This window comes from Leucopleurus acutus (genome assembly GCF_964270905.1).
Source record: "Leucopleurus acutus genome assembly, chromosome: 15".
Lineage (NCBI taxonomy): Eukaryota > Metazoa > Chordata > Mammalia > Artiodactyla > Delphinidae > Leucopleurus > Leucopleurus acutus.
This window is the reverse complement of record NC_139157.1, coordinates 13,990,426-14,017,333: the sequence shown is the minus strand read 5'-3', so window position 1 is coordinate 14,017,333 and position 26,908 is coordinate 13,990,426. Positions and strand designations below refer to the sequence as shown.

Here is a 26,908-nt window from a genome sequence, read left to right as displayed (position 1 = left end):
GGGCCCTGCTGGGGAGACAGACAATAGACAAACAAGATACACTGGGATGGTGATAAGAGCTACAAAGAATGTGAAACTAGATAATGGGATGGAAAGTGAAGGGCAAGGGTTTCTTAGGCTGGGGAGGAAGGCGTCTGCAGAGCTGACAACGTGTGTGGAGTGCTGGCAAAGATTGGGGGAGGGGCCTCCAGGCCTAGGGAACCGCTGGAGCAAAGGCCTTAGGGGAAAGAAACTTAGCATCTCAGAGAGAGCAGAGACAGGGCAAGCACGGCTGGAGCAAGGGGAGGGGCCGGGGGCAGGCGCAAAGAAAGGGAACATTCTTTAGGGTGCTTCCACAGAGGAGTCGTCCTGCGGAGATACTGCTTCCCCAGCCTCTGGCTCCTCTCTGCCGACTCTGACCACGGAATGGGGTACAGCCACCCCAGCTCAGCCCGCCTGACTGCCCACAAAGACCCTTCTCTTCCTCTTATTTTCAGAATTGTACGCTAACTCTTACAGAGAAATAGATGGGGGCTGTTCCCCCTCTGTCTTACCCAATAGAATCTCATAATTAAACTGTAAAATGTTCCAGATTGTCAACCTGGCAACATCTGTATCCATGCTTGAAGTGCAGTGAAGCAAACAGTGAAACCTATAGGTACTATTTATATTTCATCCTTTCCAGATTCTGAGACACCTTAGCTCACAGGTACTTGCTTTCCTTTAAGATGACCCAGCTTCCCAGTAAAAGAAGGTGGTTTAGGTAGAACAACTGGCGTGCCACTGGCCTAAAACATGTTATTTGCATTTCGCAGGACCTTCAGGTGACTAGTGACACCCAGGTCAGTACGTTCCCCGCCCTCCCAGGAGTGCCTCTTCCAGAGAAGCAGTGATCTTCCTGAAGGTGGGAGGTTTGGGGTGGTCCGGCATTCCTCCAGGACTGAAGGCCACACATTTCTGCATAAAGCAGTCTCCCCCATCTGAGAACGCTCCATCTACCCAGATCCTGGCTTTTCCAGGCAAGGAGGAAACAGCAGGTCAAAACGGACCTGTAGAGAATGACCCCAAAGAAGTCAGTGTAACAGGTTGAAAGCTGTCCCTAGTCAAAGCCCCAGTGACAAAACAGTGGCCATGGTCCTGACCTGCGAACTCTCTTTTGTGGGCTCCAGCCACTTCCTCTCTGCTTTGCCCTTCGGTAAAGGTTTGTTTTCAGAGCCCAGCCTGAAGACTCCCGTGGCAACTCCTCAGGGCCCCAGCTCACCCTTCTCTGCAGGTAACTATAGTCTGACTGAGAGCTCTGATTTCAAATTCCTCACACTGGGGAAAAATGCCAATTGTACTTGGAAAAACAGCACTTGAAATCTTAGGTCTTAAGGACAAATTAACCACTTTTACACGCACGGACACATTTCAGATTCTAAGACAAAATCTAAGAAGGGGACTCATATTTGATTAATTGAATCCACAGCTTTAGAAAAAAGGAAATTATGCAGCATCAAAAACAGATGCTAGTATGCATTTTCTCTGTGGTGAGGTTTGGTTTTTCAATTAGCCAGTTTTTCTCTGGCTGATTTCATCATTTTGAAACATCAGTCTTGGACCACAGGAAGCAAAAAATGATTAAGAATCGGTTCAAATTCCTTTTCCTTTCCCCTTGGGATACGAAGGCATTGACAGAAGGAATAAAATAATGGTAATTACAGTATCTGAGGTCTGATAACAGTTTTCTGACCTATCTAGGGAATAGGAAATAAGGTGGATTACATAGCCCCACCCAGGTGGGACCCAGAGGGATCCCGCCTCGGTGGGGCTATGTGAGCTGTTTATTTTGGAAATACTAGAAGAGTAACCATTTTTGCCAGGAACATTCCTTGGAACATTAGCAAGGATTGGAGAATGCTTAACATTAAATAAAACACTTGTTTATAAAGCATTTCATTATTTATATAGGGTGAACTCTGCTCCTTAGATGAATGATAATGTGTGAAAATGATTTAAACTTATTACAAAGAAAGACATCATGTAACTCGAGAGATGTTATTATATGCCTGTGTCATAGAGAGAAGGAAACCATTTTGGGGTGGGGTGGGGAGAACTAACTGGATTATTCACTGATATGCCTAGAAGTCCAATTAGTTAAAAAGAATGGCCATAAGACATGTGACCATTTTACAGATAACTAGCACTGAGGAATTATGTGCGTATGGTCACACATGATTTAGGAAGGTATTCCAGCTCTCCTGAATTATGCAAACCCAACTTCACTGACGTCCACACTCAATGGAAGTTTTTTTTTCCCCCAGTTAACATTAGCTAATTTTAGATCAACTCCGTACACCGGGGTAAATAGTCCTTTTCCTGGCAATAATAATGTAAACAGGACTCTATTCCTGCAGTTGGAAAAATAATCTCAACAGCTCCGATTGTATTTAGAAAATCAATATTTTATATCCTGGGAACTCATGAGACGAAAAGATGATGGTATTTATAGATACTTTAAAACAAACAACGACCAATTTCAGTGCAAACAGTGCCACATTTTTCTGTATTTACACTTCACACAGCAGTATCCCCAGGGAAGCTTACACTTGCGGGCAGAGTCAGAACTTTAGTCAATGTGAAGAATCCCTGCGGCCAGGATCTGCTGGGTGTGGGCACCAGGCCTACCAGTCTCAGACCAGGCCTCGGAGCATGTCAGGAGTTTTTCCTCCCAAAGAATGCGGTCTGCAAACAGTTGCTGTTATTATTATACTGAGACTGGAGCACTTCCTGTGAGCGCTACTTGCATGAAAATCCTCAGGATTTTTTAAAAAGTTAAACACTACTATCATCCCTATTTTACAGATCAGAAAACATCAGTGAGACAAATTTTGGGAAGTTCAAGAATCTTGCCCCAGAGTCACCTACTCAGTAACTGGTGGCGCCAGGCGGGGGAGACGTCAGAGCAGCAGTACTAAAGCGACGGCTCGAGAACCAGGCCTGGCTTCTGGATAGGTTTGTTTGGCACACAAATTATTTTAAAATTTTAGAATAAAATGTCAACGTTTTAAAACTGGAAAATTTTAGATATAAATATGCTTTCTCTGGAAGATCTAGCAATGCTGCCTGTAAATTCTGGAGCTGAGTAACAACTGCTTCTTTGACAGGCGACCAGCTTGCCAAGGTCCTGACTGGGTCAGCTTCACTCATTTATATTCCCTTCCCAGGCCCTGAGGCCTTGCAACTGTGCCAGCACCCTTCCTCTCTTTAACGTCTAGATGTGCCTGCGTATTAGGCTGGCCCTTCCCTTCCTACCTGCCTCTAGGCATAGGGCACAACTGGAGACTGATAAATGCTAACTATCCCAGACATGAAACCTTGAAGTCCTTCCCTTTGTTTTGGTTTCTTGAAGTTCATTCACACACCAACAATGGGGGAAAAATGAGGGGGAAAAAAAAGCATTACGCGTGAGATTGACAATAACTTTTATAAAACTAAGTGAACTGTGGTATACTCTCCCAGCTAGAAAATCCTTCTAGTTTTGTTCAACTTTAATACTTTTAACATTTTACTTTTTGCTTTAATTCATAAAGTCAGACTGTGTATGCATTTTAAAGTATGTGAATTTAACGTGAAAAGTTGCATTTTGTCTTTATTGGCATTTATTTATCTAATAGTGAGTTCAAGTATTTTTTCATACGTTCATTGGCCATTTGTATTTCTTTTCGTTTGAATCACCTCTTCGTATTTTTTGTCTATATTTCTATTAGGTGACCTTTTCTTATTTTTTTATTGATTTACAATAAGATTTCTGGAAATTAAGGGAATTAATTCCTGGTCATGTGAATTGCATAGTTTCTTCCGTATTTGTCCATGTCATTTAATTTGGTTAATATTTTCTTGGTCATACAGAACTTTCTCACTTCTATGTAGTAATTTTAAAGAAACTAAAATTCTGGGTTTGGGGAACACTGGCAAAGGTCCTTCCGATCCCAAGATTTTTTTTTTAAATACCCATACATCCAGAACGTTTTAGATTTAGTTTTTACATTAAATCTTTGATCCACCTGTGATGCACTTTTTTCTGTAAAGAGTGGGATAGGGGATCTAGTTTATCATATTTCAAGTGGCTTGCCTATTACTTTATTTATTCATTATAATTTAATTTATTTATTTTTGGCTGTGTTGGGTCTTCGTTGCTGTATGCGGGCTTTCTCTAGTTGTGGCGAGCAGGGGCTACTCTTCGTTGCGGTGTGCGGGCTTCTCATTGCAGTGGCTTCTCTTGTTGCGGAGCACCGGCTCTAGGTACACGGGCTTCATTAGTTGCAGCGCACGGGCTTAACTGCTCTGCGGCATGTGGGATCTTCCCAGGCCAGGGCTTGAACCCGTGTCCTCTGCATTAGCAGGTGGTTTCTTAAACACTGCGCCACCAGGGAAGTCCCCTATTACTTTATTATTATTTACACAGTGAATCGTATTTTAAACAGTGACTTGAAATGCCACCTTAAACATTTATCTAATGCCCTTGTATACTGGGATCTCTTTTGGGAATATTTATTCTAATTTTTTGTTCATCCATTTATTGTGCCAATACTAATTATTGTAATATTGTATTTTAATATATAAGAATATTTAACCCCTCGTAACTCTTTACTGTCAGAATTTTACAGTTTTTTTCAGGTTTATTTTATTCCAGGTAAACCTGGTATCATTTTGTCACATTTCAAATATATACAGTTAGTATTTTAGTTGTGAATAACTTAAATTTATGTTTTAGTAGAGGAAAATCTGACATGTTTAAGATACTGTATTCCTATCTAAAAATAAAGTTTCTCTCTATTTTTTCAGGTATTTTTGGTATCACTCGGGTTTTAAAATGTCGAGATTTCAAATACTTTATATTTTGTTCATGTTATAAATGGAAAATTATTGTATATTATTTCGCTAACTTTTTATTTATACAGGAAAGTTATGGGTTCTCTATTTCATCTTTTTAATAAGCCAGTCTTCTTACTAAATTCTTCCATTGCTTCTAATAGTTTTCTGTTGACTAGGCTTGATGTTCCAGATCATGTAATCATATGATTAGCAAAGAACTGAAAATACGTAGTTTAGTCCAAAAAAATTTATTACACTGAGAAAGCAGAAGCAATCGCAGTGAATGTTCATTAAGCTCCCACTATAATATTTGTGCCATATCCCCTGCCAGCATCTGTACTCAAATACAGATGTTTCCCTCCCTCCTGATACTGGTTCCAAGACCACTCCCTCCCCTTTGATCCCATCTTCTCCCTTCTAACAAGAAGACTGTTGTGGCAATCTCACTTCTTTCTCATCCATTTTTCCTCTACTGAGTTGTTTCCATCTCCCTGTAAACATGTCATTATTCTTTGATCTTAAAATGGAACCAATTTCTCCTAACTTACTTCTTATAGTTTATTCCATTCCTCTGTTCCTCTTTATAGTGAAACTCCTGAGTTTCCTGCACGCTTCCTCTCCAACTCCCTTCTCCATTCTCACTTCCATTTCAGAGGGCTTTTTGCCTCCACTATTTCACTGAAAAGCTGTGGTTGGGGTCACAGAAGACCTGCACGTTGCTAAATCCAGTGGTTAGTTCTCAGTCCTCATTTTAACTCACTTACCCTCAAGTGTCTTCCAGGAACCCAAATCTCACTTTTCTTCCCACCTCACTGGTGTTTTCCTTTTTACTCTTTTTGGTGGGCTCCTCCACATTTTCCAAACTTTTCACACTGGAGCATCCCAGCACTTGGTGCTCTTTATCTCTCCTCACACCCTTGGTGAACTCATGGAGTCTCAAGCCTTTGAGGACCATCTAGAGGCTGATGATTCGGTCTAGGTCTGTCTCTTGAATTCCAACCACTGCTTAACGTTGAGTACGCATCTCAAACCTAACCTATCCCTAAGGAAACCATTGACCTAACTAGCCCTCCTTCCCCCAGTTCTGTTCCTCAGGGTTTTCACTTTCCCAATTATCCACAATCTAATAAGTCCTCATCACTTCTAACCTCCTAACTGGTCTCTCAGCTTCCACCCTGATCCCCTACAGCAGTTATAATTTGATCTTGTCACTCCTTTGTCCCCCAACACTCCAATGGCTTCTCAATTCCCCCAGCATAAAAAGCCAAAGCCCATACGATGCCTACAAGGTCCTCTGCACCCTGGGCCCCTGTTACCTGTCTGACCTCTCTCGCCTTGCTCACTCCACTCCAGCCATTGGGCTTACTGAACAGACCAGGTAGGAGCCCACCTAGGAGCCTTTGCCCTTGCCTCCCCCTGAGCCTGGAACTCTATCCTTCCATGTCCACATGGCTCACTCCTTCAAACGTAACCTGAGGAAGGCTTCCTTGGCCACCCTGTTTAGAACTGCAAATCCGCCCAGCCTTGCCTTTATCTACCTGCCTTATGGGTATTTCACCTATAGCTCTTATCATCTTCTAACTTAGCATATAATAATGCACCTTAATTTTATATTACTATCTGTCTCTCCCAAACATAATCCCTTGAAGATGGAATATATAGATATACAGATACAGATAGATGTTGCCCATGCTCTTTCACTCTATCACATAGAATAGTGGCTGGCACATAGTAGTTTCTCAATAAACTTTTGCTTAATTTTTTTTTTTTTTTAATTTTGGCTGGACTGCACGGCTCACGAGATCTTAGTTTCCTGACCAGGGGTTGAACCCAGGCACTCAGCAATGAAAGCACAGAGTCCTAACTACTGGACCACCAGAGAATACCCGCACAGTTGCTTAATTTTTGTGTAAGATAATAATAATTCTAATTTGTATAGATTAAAAAAGAACAAAATCAAAATATTAGACAATAATAGTATGCAAGGTGCATGGGAAGAAATCTGAGTGAATGTGTTCTAAGTTTCTTGTATAGAGCTGGAAGCAGATTAAGATATTAAGTTAGAATTTATTAGGTATGCATGATTAAAAAGTAGAGAAAAAAACAAAGAAAAGCATTCAACCACTTATAAACAAAGGTTGAAAAGGAGAAAGAAGAATAGAAAGAACAGGACAAAAACAGAAAACAAAAAATAAGAATAAAAGTTCAAACATATCAATAATCACAATACATTTAAATGGACTAAACCTGCCCTTCAGAAGTCAGAGGTTTTCTGACTACATATGTTTAAAACCAACAAAATATAGCTAAATGTTCTTTATAAGAAACAAATTTAAAATATAAGGACCCAGAAAGGGTGAAATCAAAGGAAAATTAAAAGACGTATGAGGCAAATATTACCCAAAATTAGCTCTAGTCATCTAAAACAAAAATCACTATTAGGGAACGTTAAGGTCATCACACGATAGTAAAAAGGTTCAATTCACCTGGAATATACGACAAGTCTGAAGTTGTGGGCACTAAATAAAGAGTCTATCTGAAAAGTAGAATATAGGAGAAATAAAGGAGAAATATAAGAGTGTCATAGGATATCTTCATCCATGACCTATGTTTAAATATTTTTTAAAATGATGTACTTGATAGATTTTGGTAATTATTTTCATTTTCTTTTCTTTTCCTATGCTGCAATTTTCAGGTGTCTGCATTCAAATAATTCTTACAAAACCTGTTTGAAAACCTATGCCAGACTGTGCAAAGCAGGTATGTACATAGTAACGTATCATTCCCCAGCTGTCCCCTTTACGTGTCGCGTGCTCAGAGGCCAGACCGGCCACGTGCAGAGATGCAGCGTCCATGGCTGCGCCTCACCTGGATGTGCAGCTGCTTGTCGTGCAGCGCTCTCTGCAGCTCCAGGAGGCTCTCCTTGAGGGTCCTCAGCTTCACCGACAGCTGCTCCGCCTCGTCCTTTGTGTGAGCCTTGCCCTCCAGCAGCAGGTTTTCATTGTGGACTGAGAGCTCCGATAAGGCCACCACCTTCTGTTCTATTTCCACCAGCATGTTCTGGAACAACAGAAATAAGGCTGAAATTCACAAACCCTGCCAGTCTCTGCAAAGACCGTGTCTCACAGCGAAACCCAACACTTTACTAGTCTTTCACCAAAAGATCACGCCTCCAGGTTTGTTTGTTTTTTTTAACCTAGTTTTCTTACAACCTTCAAGAATGGTACGTAGATTCTAAAACTTCTTTGAGCTTCCTAATTTTTCTCTTAAGATTAGATATTACATAATGAAAAACATATGGAAAGCACATTTTATACAGCCAACAGATAAGTAGAAAAGACCATTCCTTAGTGTTATCCCATTATTATGATTATTTTACTATTTTAGTGTTAGACTGTTATGCTTGTGACTAATAATAGTAAAGACATCACATGATGAGCCCTTTTTGTGTCAATTTGAAGAGGACTCTCTCTTTCAAAACATTTTTCTTTGGGTTGACTTTTTGACCAGATTGATGCTTTTTTTACTTGATTTTTATTATTTTTGTCTTTTATATAACATATTTTTAACCTCACCTTTCTGAAAGTTTTCCTAAGAATTTTACTTTCACTTTCTGTGGCAACTCTCTAGTGCTGCAAGGTTTTCTTCTTCTAAAATGGAGGCTAAGTCCAGAAAAGAAGTGAAAATAGTCTCCCCTCTTCCAAAGTACGATTTAAAACAAAAACCAAAAAAGAAAAATAACTAAAATCATCAAGCAAAACAAATAACCATATTATTTTCTACAAAAACTGTTCTGTTTTTATATTCCTTAACTCTGAACTCTTTGAAATGCACTTTCTAATTTATACTCAATTAGACATTAATAAGAAAAGATATTTTATTTCCCTGTACAAAATCAGAATTACTACCATCCACTTCTAGGACTGAAAGTATGATCCTAAAACCTAGAACTAAGTGGGAAAGTGAAATATTTCATGAAGTGGGGCTTAAAGGACGATTTCCTGAGGATTATGTTTGTGGAGCTAATATCATTCTGTGCAGGACTGTCTTTTCCATTAGGCACAGCTGACACAGTGCCGAGAGCCCATAACACTTCTGGGGACACAAGAAAATGTCTTAATTTTAGGTTCGTTTAAAATCAGAAAAAAAAAAATGAAGATAATAACAATTAATATATAATGATACCACCCCAGGTTATATTAGTCTCTGTACCAAAGCAATTGTAAAATCAAATATAATTTTTAGTATTTTTACAGAGGAAGAGGCCCATGGAAGCAAAGTACCTAGGGCCCCAAAAGTCATAATGGGGCCCTAATTCCACGTGATAGCCACACTTATAATTATACAACTGGCTTAAAGGCTTGAATCAATTGACTGAGGAACTGCTGTGTACCTGTGTGATTCCACATGCTTTGAGTTTTAAAAAATACCATTTCAATACTTTGGAAAAGTCCTGAAATATATTATCTCAACCATGGACTTTATGCATAACTATAAAAATAGAGACATCCAAAAGGGAGAGATGGGAGTAATGACGAAACATAATTTTGAAATGCTAGTGCATGGGTAATTTCGAGTGCTAGAAGGGAATGCTAAAAATACACGTCTCTTCAGAAAAGGAGCTTCAGAAAAGATGATAGAAAGAATAGAAAATACTTGCACATGGCTCTCTACTCTCCACCATCAAGGCAGAGATGCTTCGAATACACATAAATAAGTTGTCCAAAGAATTTAAAAATCCAAATTATAATAATATGACAAAAAAATCTCAAATCATAAAAGGGATGACCAGAATGACATATGAAGTATTAAGAAAAGAAGCGGCATTCGTAATTAATGGCTTGTGCCTATTTCCTCCGATTCCAAATGGGAGAAATATGAAGTTGTGCATATGGATATCTAACCTTGCAGATTAGGCCGGGTTTTCTAGAGACTTGCTAGTTAGTTAAAACGTACTTCACCCATGTGTAAAGTCTACTATGCAGATAATCTTTGAAATTCTATGATTGGTACATGGGAGTTTATCATCTATTCTCTATGCTTATATGTGTGCTTGAAAGTTTCCATAATAAAGAGGCAAGAAAATAACCTTACAATAAAAACCTTGATGCCATTACCCCTTAACCTTAATTTCTAGAGACCTCACATCGAGGAAGGAAATTCTCTCCTCCAGAAGACAACCTTCCCGTGTTCAATCTGTCTGCCTATAACTGACAATTTTGCCAAGTTTTCCACATAATATTTCTGAATTAGAACCAAAATTGCAACAGGCCACCTAGAGACAGCTGTTGTGTTTATCCACAGTCCGATTCACTGATACTCATTCTTCTCGTTGGGTACTTACATTCCTCATTAGCCACCCAAATAGATACCATAAGTGTTTTGGCATCTATAGTCTTTAAGAATGGTCCTTCAGGAAGCTGAAAATGTTCTAAAGAGTAGATACTCTTGGTAAAATTTTTCAAAAGATGAAGTCCAAGCCTGGATTTCATTTAAGCTTTAATAAGGTATTGTTTTTCTACTCTTTAAATGTATAAAGTATACGGGCTGTGAAAACTCATACAACCATACCAAGCTTTGTTACCATTATGTCTTCTGTAGTTAAAAAATGTGCCTTGTGACGTTGGCATATTCCCTCAAGAACATTTTTGTACCTGGCAGTCCACCAGCTGGGCCTCCATGTCCATGGACTCCTTGGGTGACCCCAGCGCAACATCCAGAGTGGCCTTAGTGCTCGAGAGCCAGTGGTCCAGCTCATCGGCTTCACAGCGATACCTCTGCAGGGCCTGCTCCTGTCTCTGTTCCTCCAGCTGATCATTGAACTTCTCCTAATGAATTAAGCAGAATGGAACCTAAATCACTCGAAGGTAAAATCATCAGGATTCAACACAGTACAGCAACGGTTCTCAGGCCTGAGTGCACATCAGAATCACCTGTGAAACTTAAAAAAAAAATGAAACAACCCATGTTTAGGCCACATCACAGACTAGTAAATGAGAATTTGGGAAGGTGAGCCTCAAGATTAGTATTTTATAAAAACTCCTACAATGATTCTTCTTTTCTAAATTAATTAATTAATTTATATTTTTGGCTGCACTGGGTCCACGTTGCTGTGCCTGGGCTTTCTCTAGTTGCAGCGAGCGGGGGCTACTCTTCGTTGTGGCTCACGGGCTTCTCATTGCGGTGGCTTCTCTTTGTTGTGGAGCACGGGCTCTAGGCACGCAGGCTTCAGTAGTTGTAGCACGCGGGCTCACTAGTTGTGGTTCGCGGGCTCTAGAGCGCAGGCTCAGTAGTTGTGGCACACGGGCTTAGTTGCTCTGTGGCATGTGGGATCTTCCCGGACCAGGGCTCGAACCCGCGTCCCCTGCATTGGCAGGTGGATTCTTAACCACTGCGCCACCAGGGACGTCCCTAAAAACTCCTACAATGATTCTAACGTGTGCCTAGAGTTAAACGTTCTTAAATAATACATCTACAGGACGAGGCAGATAATATGAATGATAGAAAGTGGTCAAGGATTAGAACAAAGCAATGGCATAAGACAGTAGGTAACTTGACTTCAATGTCCGGGAAACTGTAGAGTAGTGGGGTCTATGGAAAACTGAAGAACATATCTGGTCCACCTAAAAGGGCAGCACCATGTAGTTTCAGGTAATTGATCCCCTACAGGAAAGGGTGGTCCAGTGTTATTAGTTTCTTGAGCAAAGGCAAAAAGTCAAAAATTTTGGTTAGATCTCTGAGGATGTTTTAATGATGGCAAATAATTCATATTTTTAAAAAAATCCAGGCCAATCACTTTATTTCAGAATTCCATGACGGTTTCATAGAGTGACTGGGGACAGTATTGATGAACCAAGAAGTTAATCCTTAAGATACTCTAAGTACTTTACTTTAAAATTATTTTATTAGTAATCTATTATTGTTTTTAATTAAAATTTTTATTAAATTGTTTAAAGGAGAGATTAAATAGAGCAGACACGTTGATTTAAAATTTCTCCAAAACCAGAAAATATATGAATACCTAGTCTGACTAATTTTATAACAGGTAAAACTAGAAACAGCCTACATACCCAACAATAGGGGGACGGTTAATTGAATTATGGTATAATCAGCAGCTAAATAAAATAAGTGTATATAATAAATGATTATTTGCCAGAGAAGCTGCTAGACCCTAGAGATACAAGGACACAGACACTTTAAATTATAGGATCAACAATATGAACATCGTATACGTTTAGGGCCAGGAATGATAAGAGAAAAACAACAACAAAAAAGGACAATAACTTACTTTTAACACATCTGCTACCGTGACTAAAATTTACCTCTCTATTAAATAATATTAAAGTTAAGTAACATGAGAACCAGAACTGCAAGAATATTTTCATGAATTAATGTGCTTGAATTGGCTAACAGTGACTGAGGATTTATTCTTCACAGTACTGGTAATGCTATTCATAAAAATGCTCTTATTTAAACACAGCACACTATCGTGCAAACCTTCTATAATTACTCCTCATAAGACTCCTGTCTACCAAGTATCAGCTTTCCACAGTCTCAGTTTTGCATGCTCGAAATGACTCAGAAAGGGGTGAAAAGACACATTCATGGCTCCACACTGACTCAGGGCTCTATTCACGAGACCCTCCTGGACACACAATACCAGCTTCTGCTGAGTGGGAAACAATAAACATGTCGATCACGTAAGTAGCCCAACATACTTGTCAGCATAACCCTAAGAGTTAATCTGGACCTGAGGGGCACCTTGAGAATGGCTTGTTACCTCCAAAAGCTGTCGTTTCCCTGATGCCTTCATCTTGATGGTGGACATTCGCTCCGCTAAGACAGCGAGCGTGGACTGCAAGGGCAGCTGCTCCGAAGGGTCGGACTCTGGGGGGTCAGACACCAGCTCCTCCGCGAGGGCTGACTGCAGCTCACTGATTTCCTCTTGAAGCATGAGAATCTCATCCATCAGTGCCTGCGGGGAAGACTGTGGAATCATACTCGTGTATGTATTTTTTCGCACTGAGGAATCGTGGCACTAGCTGAGTCCCATGTGGTTCGATACTAGTGAAGACACTTCATTTGGAAGTCGTTTAACCAACAAACAGGGGACCTACTAACCTAAGTTTCTAAATGACAGTACCAGACTGGATGTCAGGAAATTTCTGATTTTAAGACCATTTGTATTGGTAACTTAAATGAATTTGAACTAGTTAATTAATCTTTCTGGTTTCCAACAGGCACATCTGTAATCCGACGGGGGTATGCTCAATGATGTTTGAGTCTCCAATTCTATGTTGAAAATAAAATTCATCACTTTTTTCCTCAACATGATTCTTCCCACTCTAAACTTCCCTGAGTCTGAAACAGCACTGCATTTTAATCACAAACTCACATTATACAAGACAGGAAAAATTTGTCACCTGTTTCTATGCTGTTACCCTCTCCTTATTTTTCTCCTCTCCCCAACTCTAAAATTTGAAGTTTCTCAGGGCTAATTTCCAGGCCCCTTTTCTCTCTTCACAAGCTCTCCCAGGCGATGTCCATTGCCAAGGCTTTAAACCCTTCCTAATGTGGAACACTTAGTAGGAGAATAAAACTTGCCACCCCAAAATGTCTCTGGCATGCAGGTTATTTTGAGCTGAAAACAATCAAGGTCCAAAAGACTCAAGAAAAAACTCTGACCTTCCCTCTAACTACCTAAAGAATCTAGAAAGGGGACCTATTACAGGAATAGAGCTATCATCGAGATATCTGCAAGAATAGGGCTGGATGTGGTGAGGGAAACTCTTAAGAGATCAGAGTACACTCAGTGTCCCACTGTCTATGAATGGCCCAATTAATATTTGTTTACCAAACATTTGCTTTTCCATCTTTATGTGAGTTGCCTTCCTCCTCTTTTAAGTCTCAAACCACTACCCCCAACATCCTCCTGTGTCTTTAGCTGAAGATAGTATTTAAGGCGAGAGTTTCAACCATTTCGGCAAGTTACTCAGTTTTCCTGGGTCTCTCCCACGTTTACATGGTATTAAACTTTTATTTGATTTTCTCTGGTTAATCTGTCTCATGTCAATTGAATTCTTAGACCAGCCAGAAGAACCTAGAAGAGTAGAGGAAAATTTCTGCCTCCCTGACGCTTATAAAGGTATATCTCTAACCCAGATATCTGTCCTATGTTTCAGGCTTGTATATTCAACTTACATATTTCACGGTGTCTCCATCTTATCACGTAAAAGCCCGCTTCTTCCTCTGTTGTCCCCACCTCAGTAAAAGGTAACACCCTTCTCATTGCTTAAGCTTGAGACCTAGGAGTCATTCACACCTTCTGTCACCATGTCCAGCATCAAATCCAACTCTTTCACCTCCAAAACGTATCTTGTATGTCTCCTCTGCTCCCACCTAAGTCGCGCAAACTCCTTATCTGAATTGCTCTCAAGGTCTACATTCTTGTCTCTCCAAACCCCTCTTCACAGAGTAATTAGAGTGATCTTTTAAAAAGGTAAATCAGATCCTCTCAGTCCCCTGTTTTAAAATACTTAGTGGCTTCTGGCCTGTAAAATAAAATCCAAACTCCTTACTGTAGTCGTGCGGTCTCACCCCCGCCTGCCCCTTGTACCACACTCCCTTCTGGCTTACTACATTCCAGCCTTCTTCAGTTACTCCAGGACCCTCAGCACTTTCTGCCTCAGGGCCTTTGCACATGGTGTTCCCTCAAGCTCTGGAATGCTCTTCTTCCTCTCTGTGAGATGGTTCTCTTCATCCCTGGAGCCTCAGGTTAACTGTCACATCTTCAGAGAGGCCTTTCCTGACCGCTGACTCTAAAAAGAAATCTCTATTGTTCTCTTTTACCAGCACCCTACTTCCTGCTTAACAGCTATCACAATTATACACTGTTGGTATTTCTCATTTTTTGTGTTTTATGATTTGCTCTTTAGCTGGAATCTTGACAGGAGGAATTCTTTTTTGGGATTTGAATGGCATGTTAGAAAAACAGGCCCTACCCCTACAGGAGGGGCAATCATGACTCCAAGTAAAGAATCATTGCTTTTATAGTTGCCAATATTTCACAGTTTCCAACATACCCCTACTTGCATAATTCCCACCTATTCCATAGGACTGTAGACTGCGCTCTAAGCCCAGTGCCTCCTCAGAATGGGCTCTTAATAGATATAAAACAACAAAAATGCTCTTCTTTCCCTAATATCAGTTGTCATCCTGTCCAACTGCTGTTTAAGTAAACTATTATATTGAAATCATTATATACATCTAGAAAAGTGCAGACTGTAAGTGTACAGTTCTATGAATTTTCACAAACTGCACATACCTGGGCTCCTGGCACCCAGATCAAGAAACAGAACATTCCCAGGACTCCGCAAGCCCCCTGGACTGCATCCCTTCCTTTCCAGAGATCACCATGGTGCTGGCTTGCAAATGTCATAGATCACTGCTGCCTGTTTTTGAGCTCTACAGAAATGGAATCATTCCTGATGTACTGTTCTGTGTCTGGCTTCTTTCACTCCCTCCAAGACTGTGACTGTAGCATGTAAAAAGAGCTGACCCTTTTTATCACTGCATTGTATTCCACTGTCACCTGGTTTGTGGGTCTTGTCCATTTAAGCCTTTCTAGTAGGTTCATAGTGGTATCTCATTGCAGCTTTAATTTGCATTTCCCTGATGGTTAATTAGACCAAGCACTTTTCCCTATGCTTTTTTGGCCACCTGGAGATCGTCTTTTGTGACCGCCTGCTAAAAATCTTTAGCCCATTTTCTATTGGAGTCTTTCCTTTTCTTATTGATGCATGGACTTGTGTATATATTCAGGATAGGAATGCCTGTGTTTCTTTTAGTTCTGTGTATTGCAAATATCTGCTCCCATTTTGTGACGTGTCTGTCCCTTAACAGGTAAAAGCTTCCTTAATGATGTCTTTTGATAAAAAGAAGCTCTTCATTTTATTGTAGTCTAATATATCAGTATTTTGATTCACTGGAAAAGTTAGGGCCTTTGCTGTCTTATTTAAGAGATCTTTGCCTATCGTAATGTTATGAATATATTCTCACATGTTACCTTCTAGAAGAGTGCTATTCAAAGTGTGGTCCATTCAATGCCATCATGAACTGGTTTGTCTCTAGTTCATGATAAGAGAAAGATATTGCAAGTAAACATTAAGAAATGTTATAGCAACTTGACGTTGACACAATATCCAACCAGTATTTTATTTTATTTTACTAAAATGTTGAGTTAGAAATTAAAAAAAAAAGATTATACACTACAGATGCTTTGAGAAGCACTGTTTCAAAACATTTTTTTTTTAATCTTCACATTTAGATCTACAATCCACCTAAACTTAATTACCGCGTCCAGGGTAAGTAGGGGTCAAAATTCTTTTTTTTTCTTCTTATTGACCCTGTATTATTTAGTGAAAAGATGATTTTTCATCCACTGTTGTGCAGTACAGTTCTTGACATAAGCGAAGTGTCCGTGTAGGTGGGAGGGTGCTTCTGGCTTCACATTCTGCACCATTGACCCATTTGGTGTCTGTGCCAATACCAGAGTCTCATAATTGCTATAGCTTTATAAATCTCACTCTCTGAAAGGATACATATCCTTCAATTTTATTCATCTTCTTCAAGGTTGTCTTGGCTACTCTTGACTCTTTCCATTTTCAATACATATTTTTTAGTACATTTGCAATATGTTTTAGAATTATCTTATCAATCTCCACCAAAGAACTTGCTGGGATATTTGAATGTAATTGTAACAAATGTACAGACCACTATTGTTTGTTATACATTCAAAATGGTTTTGGTCCAGTAAAGTATTTTCTCCTACTTTATAATCATTTTTGGTACTTGATTGCCAAAAATATAAAATTCATATTATGTGGTCTGTTTTGAGGGCTTCTCCATAACTAGACTGACCTTATTGTATCTTTTTTTTGCACTGATTCTCTGCATAAGCAAGAAGAGCCCCCTCACTACTTCACACCACGTTCATTCTCATTCTCTTCTCTGTGCCTTTCCTCACACATTTACATTTATAGTGTCTCCCATCCACTCCTGTTACCATTCCAAATTTTCAAAATCCATGTCTCCCAAAAGACCTGTTAGAGTCTCCTTGATCTTCCCACCACTGTAACCCATAATCACATTGCTGGGTTTTGTATAATATGTTGGTAATTCATCTACCCCTAAATCATATGTTAAAGAATAAGTGTCTATTTCAGCTGTGCACATAGTAGGTGCTCAACACATCTAGTTGAATTCATTCTAATTCATAATAGACAAAACAGTTATCTACGGGCTTCCCTGGTGGCGCAGTGGTTGAGAGTCCGCCTGCCGATGCAGGGGACGCGGGTTCGTGCCCCGGTCCGGGAAGATCCCACATGCCGCGGAGCGGCTGGGCCCATGAGCCATGGCCGCTGAGCCTGTGCGTCCGGAGCCTGTGCTCCGCAACGGGAGAGGCCACAACAGTCAGAGGCCCGCGTACCGCAAAAAAAACCCAAAAACAAAACAAAACAAAAAAAAACCAGTTATCTTAATCATGAAGCAACCAGGAAAAAAAAAAAATCTTCCTCATTCATTTAATCTCAGTGGATTTGACCAACCAGGCATACAGTGAAGTGAACAACTTCCATTTCAGACTCACAATGTCTAAAACAGCTCTCTGAATGTTCTTCAGTAAGTGATGATGGAATTAGGAATCCTACAACTGTTAGTTTCCATTCTGTTAGAGTCAAGCCTCCCTATTCACGCTTCAGTTTACTCTCAGGGGAGAGTGGATATTTTTGGAAGGTTGCTATAGTTTTTAACTTCAAGATCCAGCAGCCAAACTTACTGGGGGATGGGGTTTTCTTTTGCAGTGATGTAAATGTTTTGAAACCAGATTGGGAGGGTGATTGTATGACATTGTGAAAGTACTAAAAGCCACTGAACTGTACACTTTAAAATGGTTAATTTCATGGGATGCGAATTTCACTTCCATCTAAAAAAACAAAAGCATCCAGCAGTTAAATATGTCTTCGCCCAATAACTGTCTCAGCTGGTGGCCAGATGTTCCCCTCCAACATCTGACTCAAAACTAAGGAGAGGAGATGAAATGTTGTTCCTCTTTGCGTTTCCAACTTGTGTTTACAAGGAGGGCATGTGTATGACCAGTTTGTGGTTTAGAGAGGTTCCTTGAGCTTTTCTAAAATGACTCACTCTGGGGAGAACATGGAGCTCATGTCTGGTTCAACACCCAAGGTGAACATGAATTTCATTGTGACTTTCAGAACTATCTACATCAGAGTTCATCTCAAACTTTGAGCTGTTATTTATATTAAAGAAACAGAACCGAAATAACCTCAGAGCTCTGCCTACTAACCATCACTGAGTTGGTGTGGCAAAGACAACACATGCCCAGGAAGCATTAGCTGCCCGTGATAATGAAGGTCCCAATCAGAGGGCTCACCACCCGGAACGACAGCCACAAGTCAGCTTACGAACTGCATTGACGTCTTAAAATTAAACTTCCGGTTCAATTTAAAGAGGGTAACAGGAAAGGCACAGCGCTCCACCCCAATTCAGCAGGTTTAGACAAGTGTTCGGAGGAAAAATGTAGGAATTAGAGTAGCTCTCTAAAGAAACATTAGTACTTCCAAGAGAGTTGTAGGAAAAAACCAGCAATTGAAGTATTTTTTATTAATTTTTAGAAAATACTAAAAGCATACTGGACTTTCTCACCCACATTACACTGGAATTTAGAAAGAGTAGTTCTATCGTATTGCTTGAAATTTTTAAAGTATCATTCCAGAAGCCAAGAACCAATTTAGATATTGTGATACCGTTAGTCTTCCATGTGGGCAGCGCTGTCCCAGAATTCACAGAATTTAGGTACAGACAGCAAAAGTAGGTCAGATGGAAAATGTTAGATTTGTGATGATACAAGAAATTATACGTTATTTATATTTCTTTCCCGCTCATTAGAGCATTAATATAATTGTTAAAAGCTCCAATGATGGGTAATCATTGAATTAGCTATACCCCCTCATTGCTATAATTGTTAGCACTACCACTCTCAATTTAGAATGGGACAAAAGTCATGTGCTTGGGCTTAATTACAAGAAAAGTCACAGGTTCATTTCTAATTCATAATAGTGAGCTTTAATGTGCAATTTTGAGTTTTCTCCATTACATCCCTTGAATAAAATAATACTTTTGCTCTACATTCAGTCTGTGTTTTCATACTAATACCTGAGAGGCAGGGTGATGCTGGTAATTGGGGGCTAATTTGCATTTTAATTAGAAACTCTGGAAGGTCAAGGCAGACCGCCAGGATCTTGCTTTCATACAGGTCCTAAATCCTGTGGGACCTGCTGAAGGGTCTTTGGGAGCTGTGGTCTGTCACCTGGGACACAAGAATGATCAGCCTTGAACAAAAGCAGAGGTGACTGGAAAGTACCCGAAAGTACCCAAAAGCAGAGAGAGTCAAATTCTGTAAACCCTCTCCTGGAATGCTGGCTTCTGATAATCTAAGTCTGTGACACTCAAATTCACTTTAATCCAGCCTTTGGATAATTTATGCCAAATCCTTTTTGGTTGCTTAAAAGAAGCTGTAGTCAAATGTGTGGAAGTTCTCCTGCCCTTCCAGGTACAGTGAAGAGTTGGGGAGGGTGTTAGGCAGACAGAGCCCCAGGAGGCCCCTTCAGGTGACAGTGAGGTGGCTGTTGACAGTTAGAAAACGGGAGTACCAGTTAGAGAGGACTGTGGTGCTGCGGGGACACTGCATGGTAGTAGAGACCTAAGTCCCTGACTGTCCTCGTGATTGTCTTAATCCAAGTAAACAAAGGTTAATTTTAACTTTATAGTTTCACTGCATCCTCCCCAAACCAGATGGACTATGGGTGACTTTAGGATAGCAGAAAGACCCACAGAAGGTCATTTTCCCAAAATAAGGCCCATAAATGGATGCTATACACTCTGATTTCTATCTTAAGAAGTTACAAGAGTGTCAGGAACCTGAAACCACTGTTTCTCAACATGCTGTCTCTAGATGAAATATTCTCATTTTTGTGTTATACTGCAAGGTCCTTTATTGTAAAATAGTACAATTTTATCTTAGACTACACATCCGAACAAGCAATGTATTCCAAGGTTATCCTGGGTTCCAAAACTACAGAGATGTTAAGTAGAAGAAAGATAAAGTACAGAGTTTCACTCTTAACGCTGGTAAATTACCCAGTATTTGATAACTACATAATTGCATCATGCTTTCATAGCTCTTAATTTGCATTTAAAAATATCTTTCTTTTCCTCTGCCTTTGATAGGGTTGTCACACGCTCCTGAGTCCTGGCCGCAGCAGCGTTTTCCTGTACCACGGTGGCTGAGTATTTAGGTGACTGCACGCCTCAGTACCCGGACCCAGTTACACCTGATTATGCGTTAAGAGTACACCCGATGATGTTGCTAAAGCAGTAACCAGATTTAAGCTATGCACGCTCTTAGCGTGCATTTTAAGTTGATGCATTTTTAACAATATCTGTCTGAGTTAGGGTAACGTAATCATCTCTGTTTCTCACCTAACGCTGAAGCACTGTCCAGTGTCCCTTTTAAAAAATGATTCAAGTCTGGGAAAACCACAAGATTACAACTTGGAATCCCTTATTCTTCAGCTGCTTCTTGGCCTACTGGAGTCTGAGAGTTATTCTCTTCAGTGATAACGGGGAGGTGCTGGGCACACACTGGCTAAGTTTCTTCAAACAACAATACCCCGAGAAGGTAGACGTGGGGTACACTTGATTCTTACAACAATGGTTCAAAACGAAATAAAAATAATGTGGCAACTATAAGGAAATGCAGCTTGTGTAATAAAAGTTAGAAAGCAACGTCAAGGTCTCAATAGCCTTCTTTCCCTCTCGTAGACCCTCCCTGAAGCAGTGATGGAAACAACCACCACCTGGCTTGGGATCTCGTTTACTCTGTAACAAGTGATACAGTAAAAAACGTGTCAGCCTGCTGTATTATACACACGCTTGGCCAGCCGGTCGTCAGTAACAGTGCACCTATGTGATCATGCAGGAAACTGAAGTCATCGCTATTCTTACCTGGTGTTCGGCCATCTGGCTCTCGGTACTCCTGCCGTGCTCCGGACTTTCACTGAGTTTCATCTCGATGGCCTCCATTTTCGTGGAGACGGACTGGAGGCAGTCCTGGTACTTCTGTTGGCGTTCCAACGCTTCGTAGAGTGTGCGCTGCTTTTCGCTGATCTAAAGAAGAAAAGGGATATTACCAAATACTCCCCAGCCCCTTATCTTCTAGATTATGACATTTCTTTCCTCACCGCTTTACCTCTGTGACCCAACAAAGGGTGTTCAACTGTATATGGGATGTGTACACATTATGCATGTATTTCATAAGACAATCGCTAAGGTAATCAGTGTTTGGTGGGCTAAACAATTCCACATTTCGAAGACTTACCACATTCTTTAAGGTTTCCCAAGAGCGTTGTAAATCATCCAGTTTAGCAGTAGCAGACGGCTCCAGACCTGGTTCACAGAGCTCTTGGGGTGGCAGAGTGCTGGGGGGAATCCTGGAGGCATCCGTCTGCAACGACTCAGCAGACAAGGCTTGGTAATAAGCGATGTCCTATGGGCGCAAAGCACGGCGTTGGATGCAAGAGGAAAACAAGGTTTAGGTCAGGACGCTCTGGGTACTGTTTGTCATGTGGAGGAAAGGTTTAGGATTCACACCCATCCCCCAGGGCTACCAACTATCAAAGTTAGTAAACTCCTGTAACAAGAAGGTCATATCAAAGCACCCTGCAGTTGCTTTAGAATTTTTTAGAATTGGTAAAAAAAATTTACCAATATTTCAAGTTGCCAAAACTCATTCCTATTTTATATCTGGTAAAATGGAAATATTGGGTTCGCCAAAAAGTTTGCTCGGGTTGTTCCACAACGTGGAATACATGTTTAAGTGCTATACATATTTAAAGACTGATTCACCAGCAAAAAAGGAGAATCTAAATGATCTGCTTCCTAAAATGTTGCTTAATATGTTGATCAAAGTTTTGAATAATTTTTTAAAACCCTTGATTTAAATATATTTAAGTCTATAGAAAGTCTTTTTTCAGATATAGCCAGATCTTTAATATTTGTGAGTTCATTATTCATTAATTAATTTAAATATGTTAATATCAATAAGGGAAAATGTAATGGGGAGGTTAAAACTACTCTAAGAAACAAATAATAGAGAGGTTTACTCCTATTCGATTCCTGGAAGTACACAAGAAATAAAGTGAATACTGAAAAATGAAGCTTTTGAATTTTCTTATTTCTTGGATAATAAATAATATTACATATTTTATTAGTATTGATAATGGCATTACTAGCTCAAGATACATAATTCATGTGTTTTTAATTGTTTTTATGGTTGTTTTATGGTTGTTTAATTGTTTTTATGTTTTAATTTATGGTTGTTTATCTATATATTTATAGAAACTGAACTGGGACGTAATGTTTATATTCTGGAAATTGCTATAATAAAGTTCACTACTTTTGCAGTTGCACTGTTTAAGATCAAAAAACTGAGGCTTTGATAATAATGTCTTGGTAAAAAGTATTGACGAGAGGGGCTTCCCTGGTGGTGCAGTGGTTGAGAGTCCGCCTGCCGATGCAGGGGAAGCGGGTTCGTGCCCCGGTCGGGAAGATCCCACATGCCGCGGAGCAGCTGGGCCCGTGAGCCATGGCCGCTGAGCCTGCGCGTCCGGGGCCTGTGCTCCGCAACAGGACAGGTCGCAACAGTGAGAGCCCCGCGTACCACAAAAAAAAAAAAGTATTGATGAAAGCCCCAGACACCTGGGAAACCAAGGAAACAGCAGGAAGAAGCCTGGTGTCTTGGGAGTCTGTACCAGGGCAGGAGCAGGGTGGTGGAATACAACAGAATGAGTTCAGACAGGAGTCTGCCACTGGAGGCGTCAGGACACCTGAGACCCCAGGTGAAATTCTCCTCCCAAGTAGCTACAGAATTGGAGCAAGTCACTCACATCTCATGCATGGGTTCCCTCATCTGCATAACACTGGGTGGTTTTGCGATTAAATACAGTGATGTTTGAGTGGCCATGAGACCTTCTACCCATTTTGTTGCTGTTGCTGAGGCTTCTAGGTAAGTCCCAGCATTTATTGATGACGTTGAAGCATGGAGACTGGTTCCTTTTCATTCCTAACCCTGTCACTCATCTTGAGTAGATTATCTTGGTATTTTCACGTCCTTGACAGGCTTATATCCATTCATCCTCACCCACTTCCACTCCTTGAACATGATAGGCTGTCATCACTGAATGGTTTCACCCCAAGTGTATTTCTGACTGTGTTTAAGTTATGTAAACCCTTCTCTTGCCAACTGCTGTGTCTCCTTTGCCCCTTGAACCTCTGCTTCAGCCACTTGGAAAACTCCACCCATGACTCAATGCAACTTTTCTTTCCAGTATGCACACACACGCTCAAAGCCCTTGAGGAGATACTCCTGCAAGTTCTCAAATTTTCAAGGCTGTCTATATTCAGACTCACCTCTTGATCAAAGAGGACCCTCCTACCGACTCCCACAACCTCATCCACCTTCGCTTTTGCAAGGGTCTTGGTCCATTAATACCTACTCCCTCTTCACTGTCTTTTTCCTCAGCGTGTAAATAAAGCCAAATTGTTTCCATCTGAAAACACCTACACACTCTCTTCTGATTTTTTTCTTGCAGGATATCACATATTGGAAAGTTCTACAGATCAATATGTGATGGCTCATCATACACAAATACATTCGGAATCATCATTTCTTCCCTCTCCCTTTGGCTCCATAATCCAGTTTCTGAAAATGGTAGTTTACACTTAATATGTTCACTTTCTCACCCTCAGTCCACTTCTAAGTAGCCAACTGGGCTTCGAATCTAGCGACTCCACTGAAAATGCTCTGGCCACAGTCAGCAGTTGCTGTTTCCCATGATATAAAATGATTATTTTTCAGATCTTCTCTTGCTTGGTCTCTCACTAGCATTCAATACCACTGACCATCCCTTTTTGGAAACACTTTGCTTTTCACCTCTGTTCTCCTCCCAGCTCTCTAGTCATTCAATCTTTCTCTTTTGTAGTTTGTTTTTTGTCCTCATTCTTAAATATTGCTGTATTTTTAAGCTCCAGACTCACATATCCTGTTGTACTCACATATCCACAGTCTCTTCAAACTCAATACTTCAAAAAAAAAAAAAACAACAACAAAACCGACATCTAGGATGAGAAATGGATTTAGGAAAAATGAGGAAGTATTATCCATCTTTCAGTGAATGGAACTTCTAATCACCTTGCTTGGGATTTATTCTCTATTTCTTCTTCCCCTTACCACCCCTGCTTATGTAAGGATGAAGGTCTATACCCTTGCCAAAACACTGGTTCAATCTCACGTTACACCAACAACTTCCTAATTCTCAGGTTGCAAGCTGGCAGCCTGCAAGTTGCCTCTAGCCTGCATACATTTAGCTTGGTTTATACAGTGTTTTAAATTGTGTAAAATTTCTCTTCATCCAGAGAGGGAGCTTTCGTAAGAATCCCGATTCATGGCTTCTCTTGCAAACCAGAAGGTAGGTAAGACAGGACTCTGCGTCCAAACAGCTACAGTAATTCTAACGGAGGAGAGGCTGCCTCGTTCATGTGGGGAGGTGCTGTCCAGGTGCGCTGTTTCTCTCATTTACATCACCAGTCTGGACCAGACATCAGAGTGTGCAACTTCTGTCCCTCACTAGCTTCCTGGGCTCTGGATTTGTCTCCTGTCCACACTGATCCAGAATGACCTGTTCTAAAAGTCACTTCCGGGCAGAGCTTCTAGTTAAATTCCTTCAGTGGTTAAGGATTAGCTTCTGGACAAAGTTCAAACTCCTCTGTGTGGCATTCAAGGTCCATCAGGGTGTGTTTCCTGTAACCTTCTCAGTTTCATTTCTCCTCCCACCTCCTCCTCCAAATCTATGTTTCTCCAATCATACTGATATTACTTACAGTTGCCTTGATGGGCCATTTTCCTTCCTGCTGACTGAAAAACTTCCTACATGTACTTCCTTCTGCCTGGAAAACTTCACATCACTCTAGTGCACTCCAACTGTACCTACCTTCCCCTGCTTTAAAACAAAAGGGGGACATCCTTGACCCACTGAACTCCAGCCTTGTTTAGGTACGTACTCTGTGTCCTTCCTTAACACTGTGCTTCCCACTTTCACAGCACTTGTCCCACTCCATGGTCATCATTTGCCTGCTCTCACACAGACTATGAGTGCCTTAAAATCTGTGGAAGTGTCTTTGATCCTGAGCGTTTCATGGAGTATTTGGCAAATCACAGGCAAGTATATACATTCATTAAAAATGGTATATGTAAAGGCACTTTTGTAAACTCTATTGTTTTGTATACATGGAAGGTAGTACCATTACTGTCTACGAGGAAAAGCAAAACGTCCTTTAATGTAAAAAATTTAAATTAAATACTCTATAATAAATAAAGGTTCCCCAAAAGAATAAAATAAATTTGTCACAAAAAAATCTGTTTTCTGGCGTGTGTGTGTGTGTGTGTGTGTGTGTGTGTGTGTGTGTCTCAGGTCTATTAGACAGGAAAGACAACCCTTGGTTTCCTAAAATAATTTGAAAATATATCACCTTTTGTAGATGAATAATTTGCATCTATTTGAGGAATACATAGAGTCAATAAAATAAATCAATCAGTCCTATAAGTAACTACTAAATAAGGGCAATATTTGGCATAGTGAATCACCCTTAGAAATATGTCTCTTGTTGGTTATGTGTCTATGTTACGGGAGTTATTATCCATCAGATTCCTAAGGAATTAAATTTGGAAAACCACCGCTACAATTTGATTCGCATTTTCCAGTCTAAAATGTACTTTCAAAATTAACCCCACATTTAACTTTCACCATTTTGTGAATTAAGTAGCATTGCTTCCCATTACAAATGAGGGACTTTCTGGGTACATTCAGCTGAGAGGAAGAGCTGGGACCCATTCTGAGCTTTTTAACCCGGAACCGGGGGTTCTACCCATTACACTACCACTCTTTTCAAACTTCTACTGCCCTCAGCTCTTCCGAGGAGAAGCCCAAGTCGTGGCTTGCTTTCAATAAGATCAAGAAGCCTGCAGCAAGTTCTGTGGCTGCCTCGTTATTTCTACCCTCAAGTAAACTAAACTGTTATCACATTTCAGCTAAAAACTACTGTCAGAGAGAGAACACACTGACTGCAGGGGATCAGTTAGTTATATAATGCAGATCTACTTACAGAAGCGGCAAGCACACAGCCTTTTTTTAACAGCTGCGACTTTATAAAGCCGTTATATTTGGCCGCTCCTTGAAACAGCTGTGCACATTCTGTACAGTGTTTTGAGTCTGCAAACTGGAACTTATGGGAATTCTAAATGTTCTCAGTTTCAAGAGAAAATTTTGTAGATCCAGGCATCACTGGCCATGTTGCAGTATTTGTTCATTTTCCTCTGTCTTACATCACTGGACAACATAACATGTGGCTGGAACGATGGGATCGATTTGTCTAACACCAACCATTATATTTTTGCTTTCCAACAGCTTCCTGCGAGTACAGCCGCCTGACATGAACTAAATGAAGATTTTCCCCCCTAATTTGCCGTTCCATAGGTAAGTATGTTAGGTTAATAATGTGATTTAAATTGATGTTGATATGGGCAGAGTAGAGTGTCAAACGGGATTAAGACAAAGCACAATTTTGCTCATAATTTTGGGGTTCGATTGAGCTGGACAGTTAAAGTCATCGTAATAAAAATGTTTGCATATTTTACCATTTACAGAATACTTTCACATGTACCTGGAAAGACACTTCACAAGATGCAGCACTGAGACTTATAATTTTAGGAAAGGGATACTCTTCCCAAGTGTTAGTCCAAAGGTCCGTGATCATTGTTCAATTTGAAAATGTTAAGAACATTAAGCACATTATATAGGATACATTTTTCTTACACAATAAAAAGCTGACTCTAGCCATATTTCTATGATTCTAACGACAATCTGTGACCGCAGGGAAG

The 26,908-nt window shown here is 40.3% G+C and overlaps 1 protein-coding gene across 5 annotated transcripts in view; it reads right to left on the bottom strand.

The window, feature by feature from the left end:
• The window catches only part of SYNE1 (spectrin repeat containing nuclear envelope protein 1), a 464,341-nt gene that overhangs the window by 150,032 nt on the left and 287,401 nt on the right, over positions 1–26,908 (bottom strand). For all 5 annotated transcript variants that reach the window (XM_082855887.1, XM_082855882.1, XM_082855883.1 and 2 more), the window contains 5 exons: positions 21,293–21,460; positions 20,920–21,081; positions 12,617–12,823; positions 10,491–10,664; positions 7,705–7,896 (listed from right to left, as the gene is read on the bottom strand). In XM_082855887.1, the coding sequence (XP_082712013.1) occupies positions 7,705–7,896; positions 10,491–10,664; positions 12,617–12,823; positions 20,920–21,081; positions 21,293–21,460 (903 nt within the window). The remainder of the gene's footprint in view (positions 1–7,704; positions 7,897–10,490; positions 10,665–12,616; positions 12,824–20,919; positions 21,082–21,292; positions 21,461–26,908) is intronic.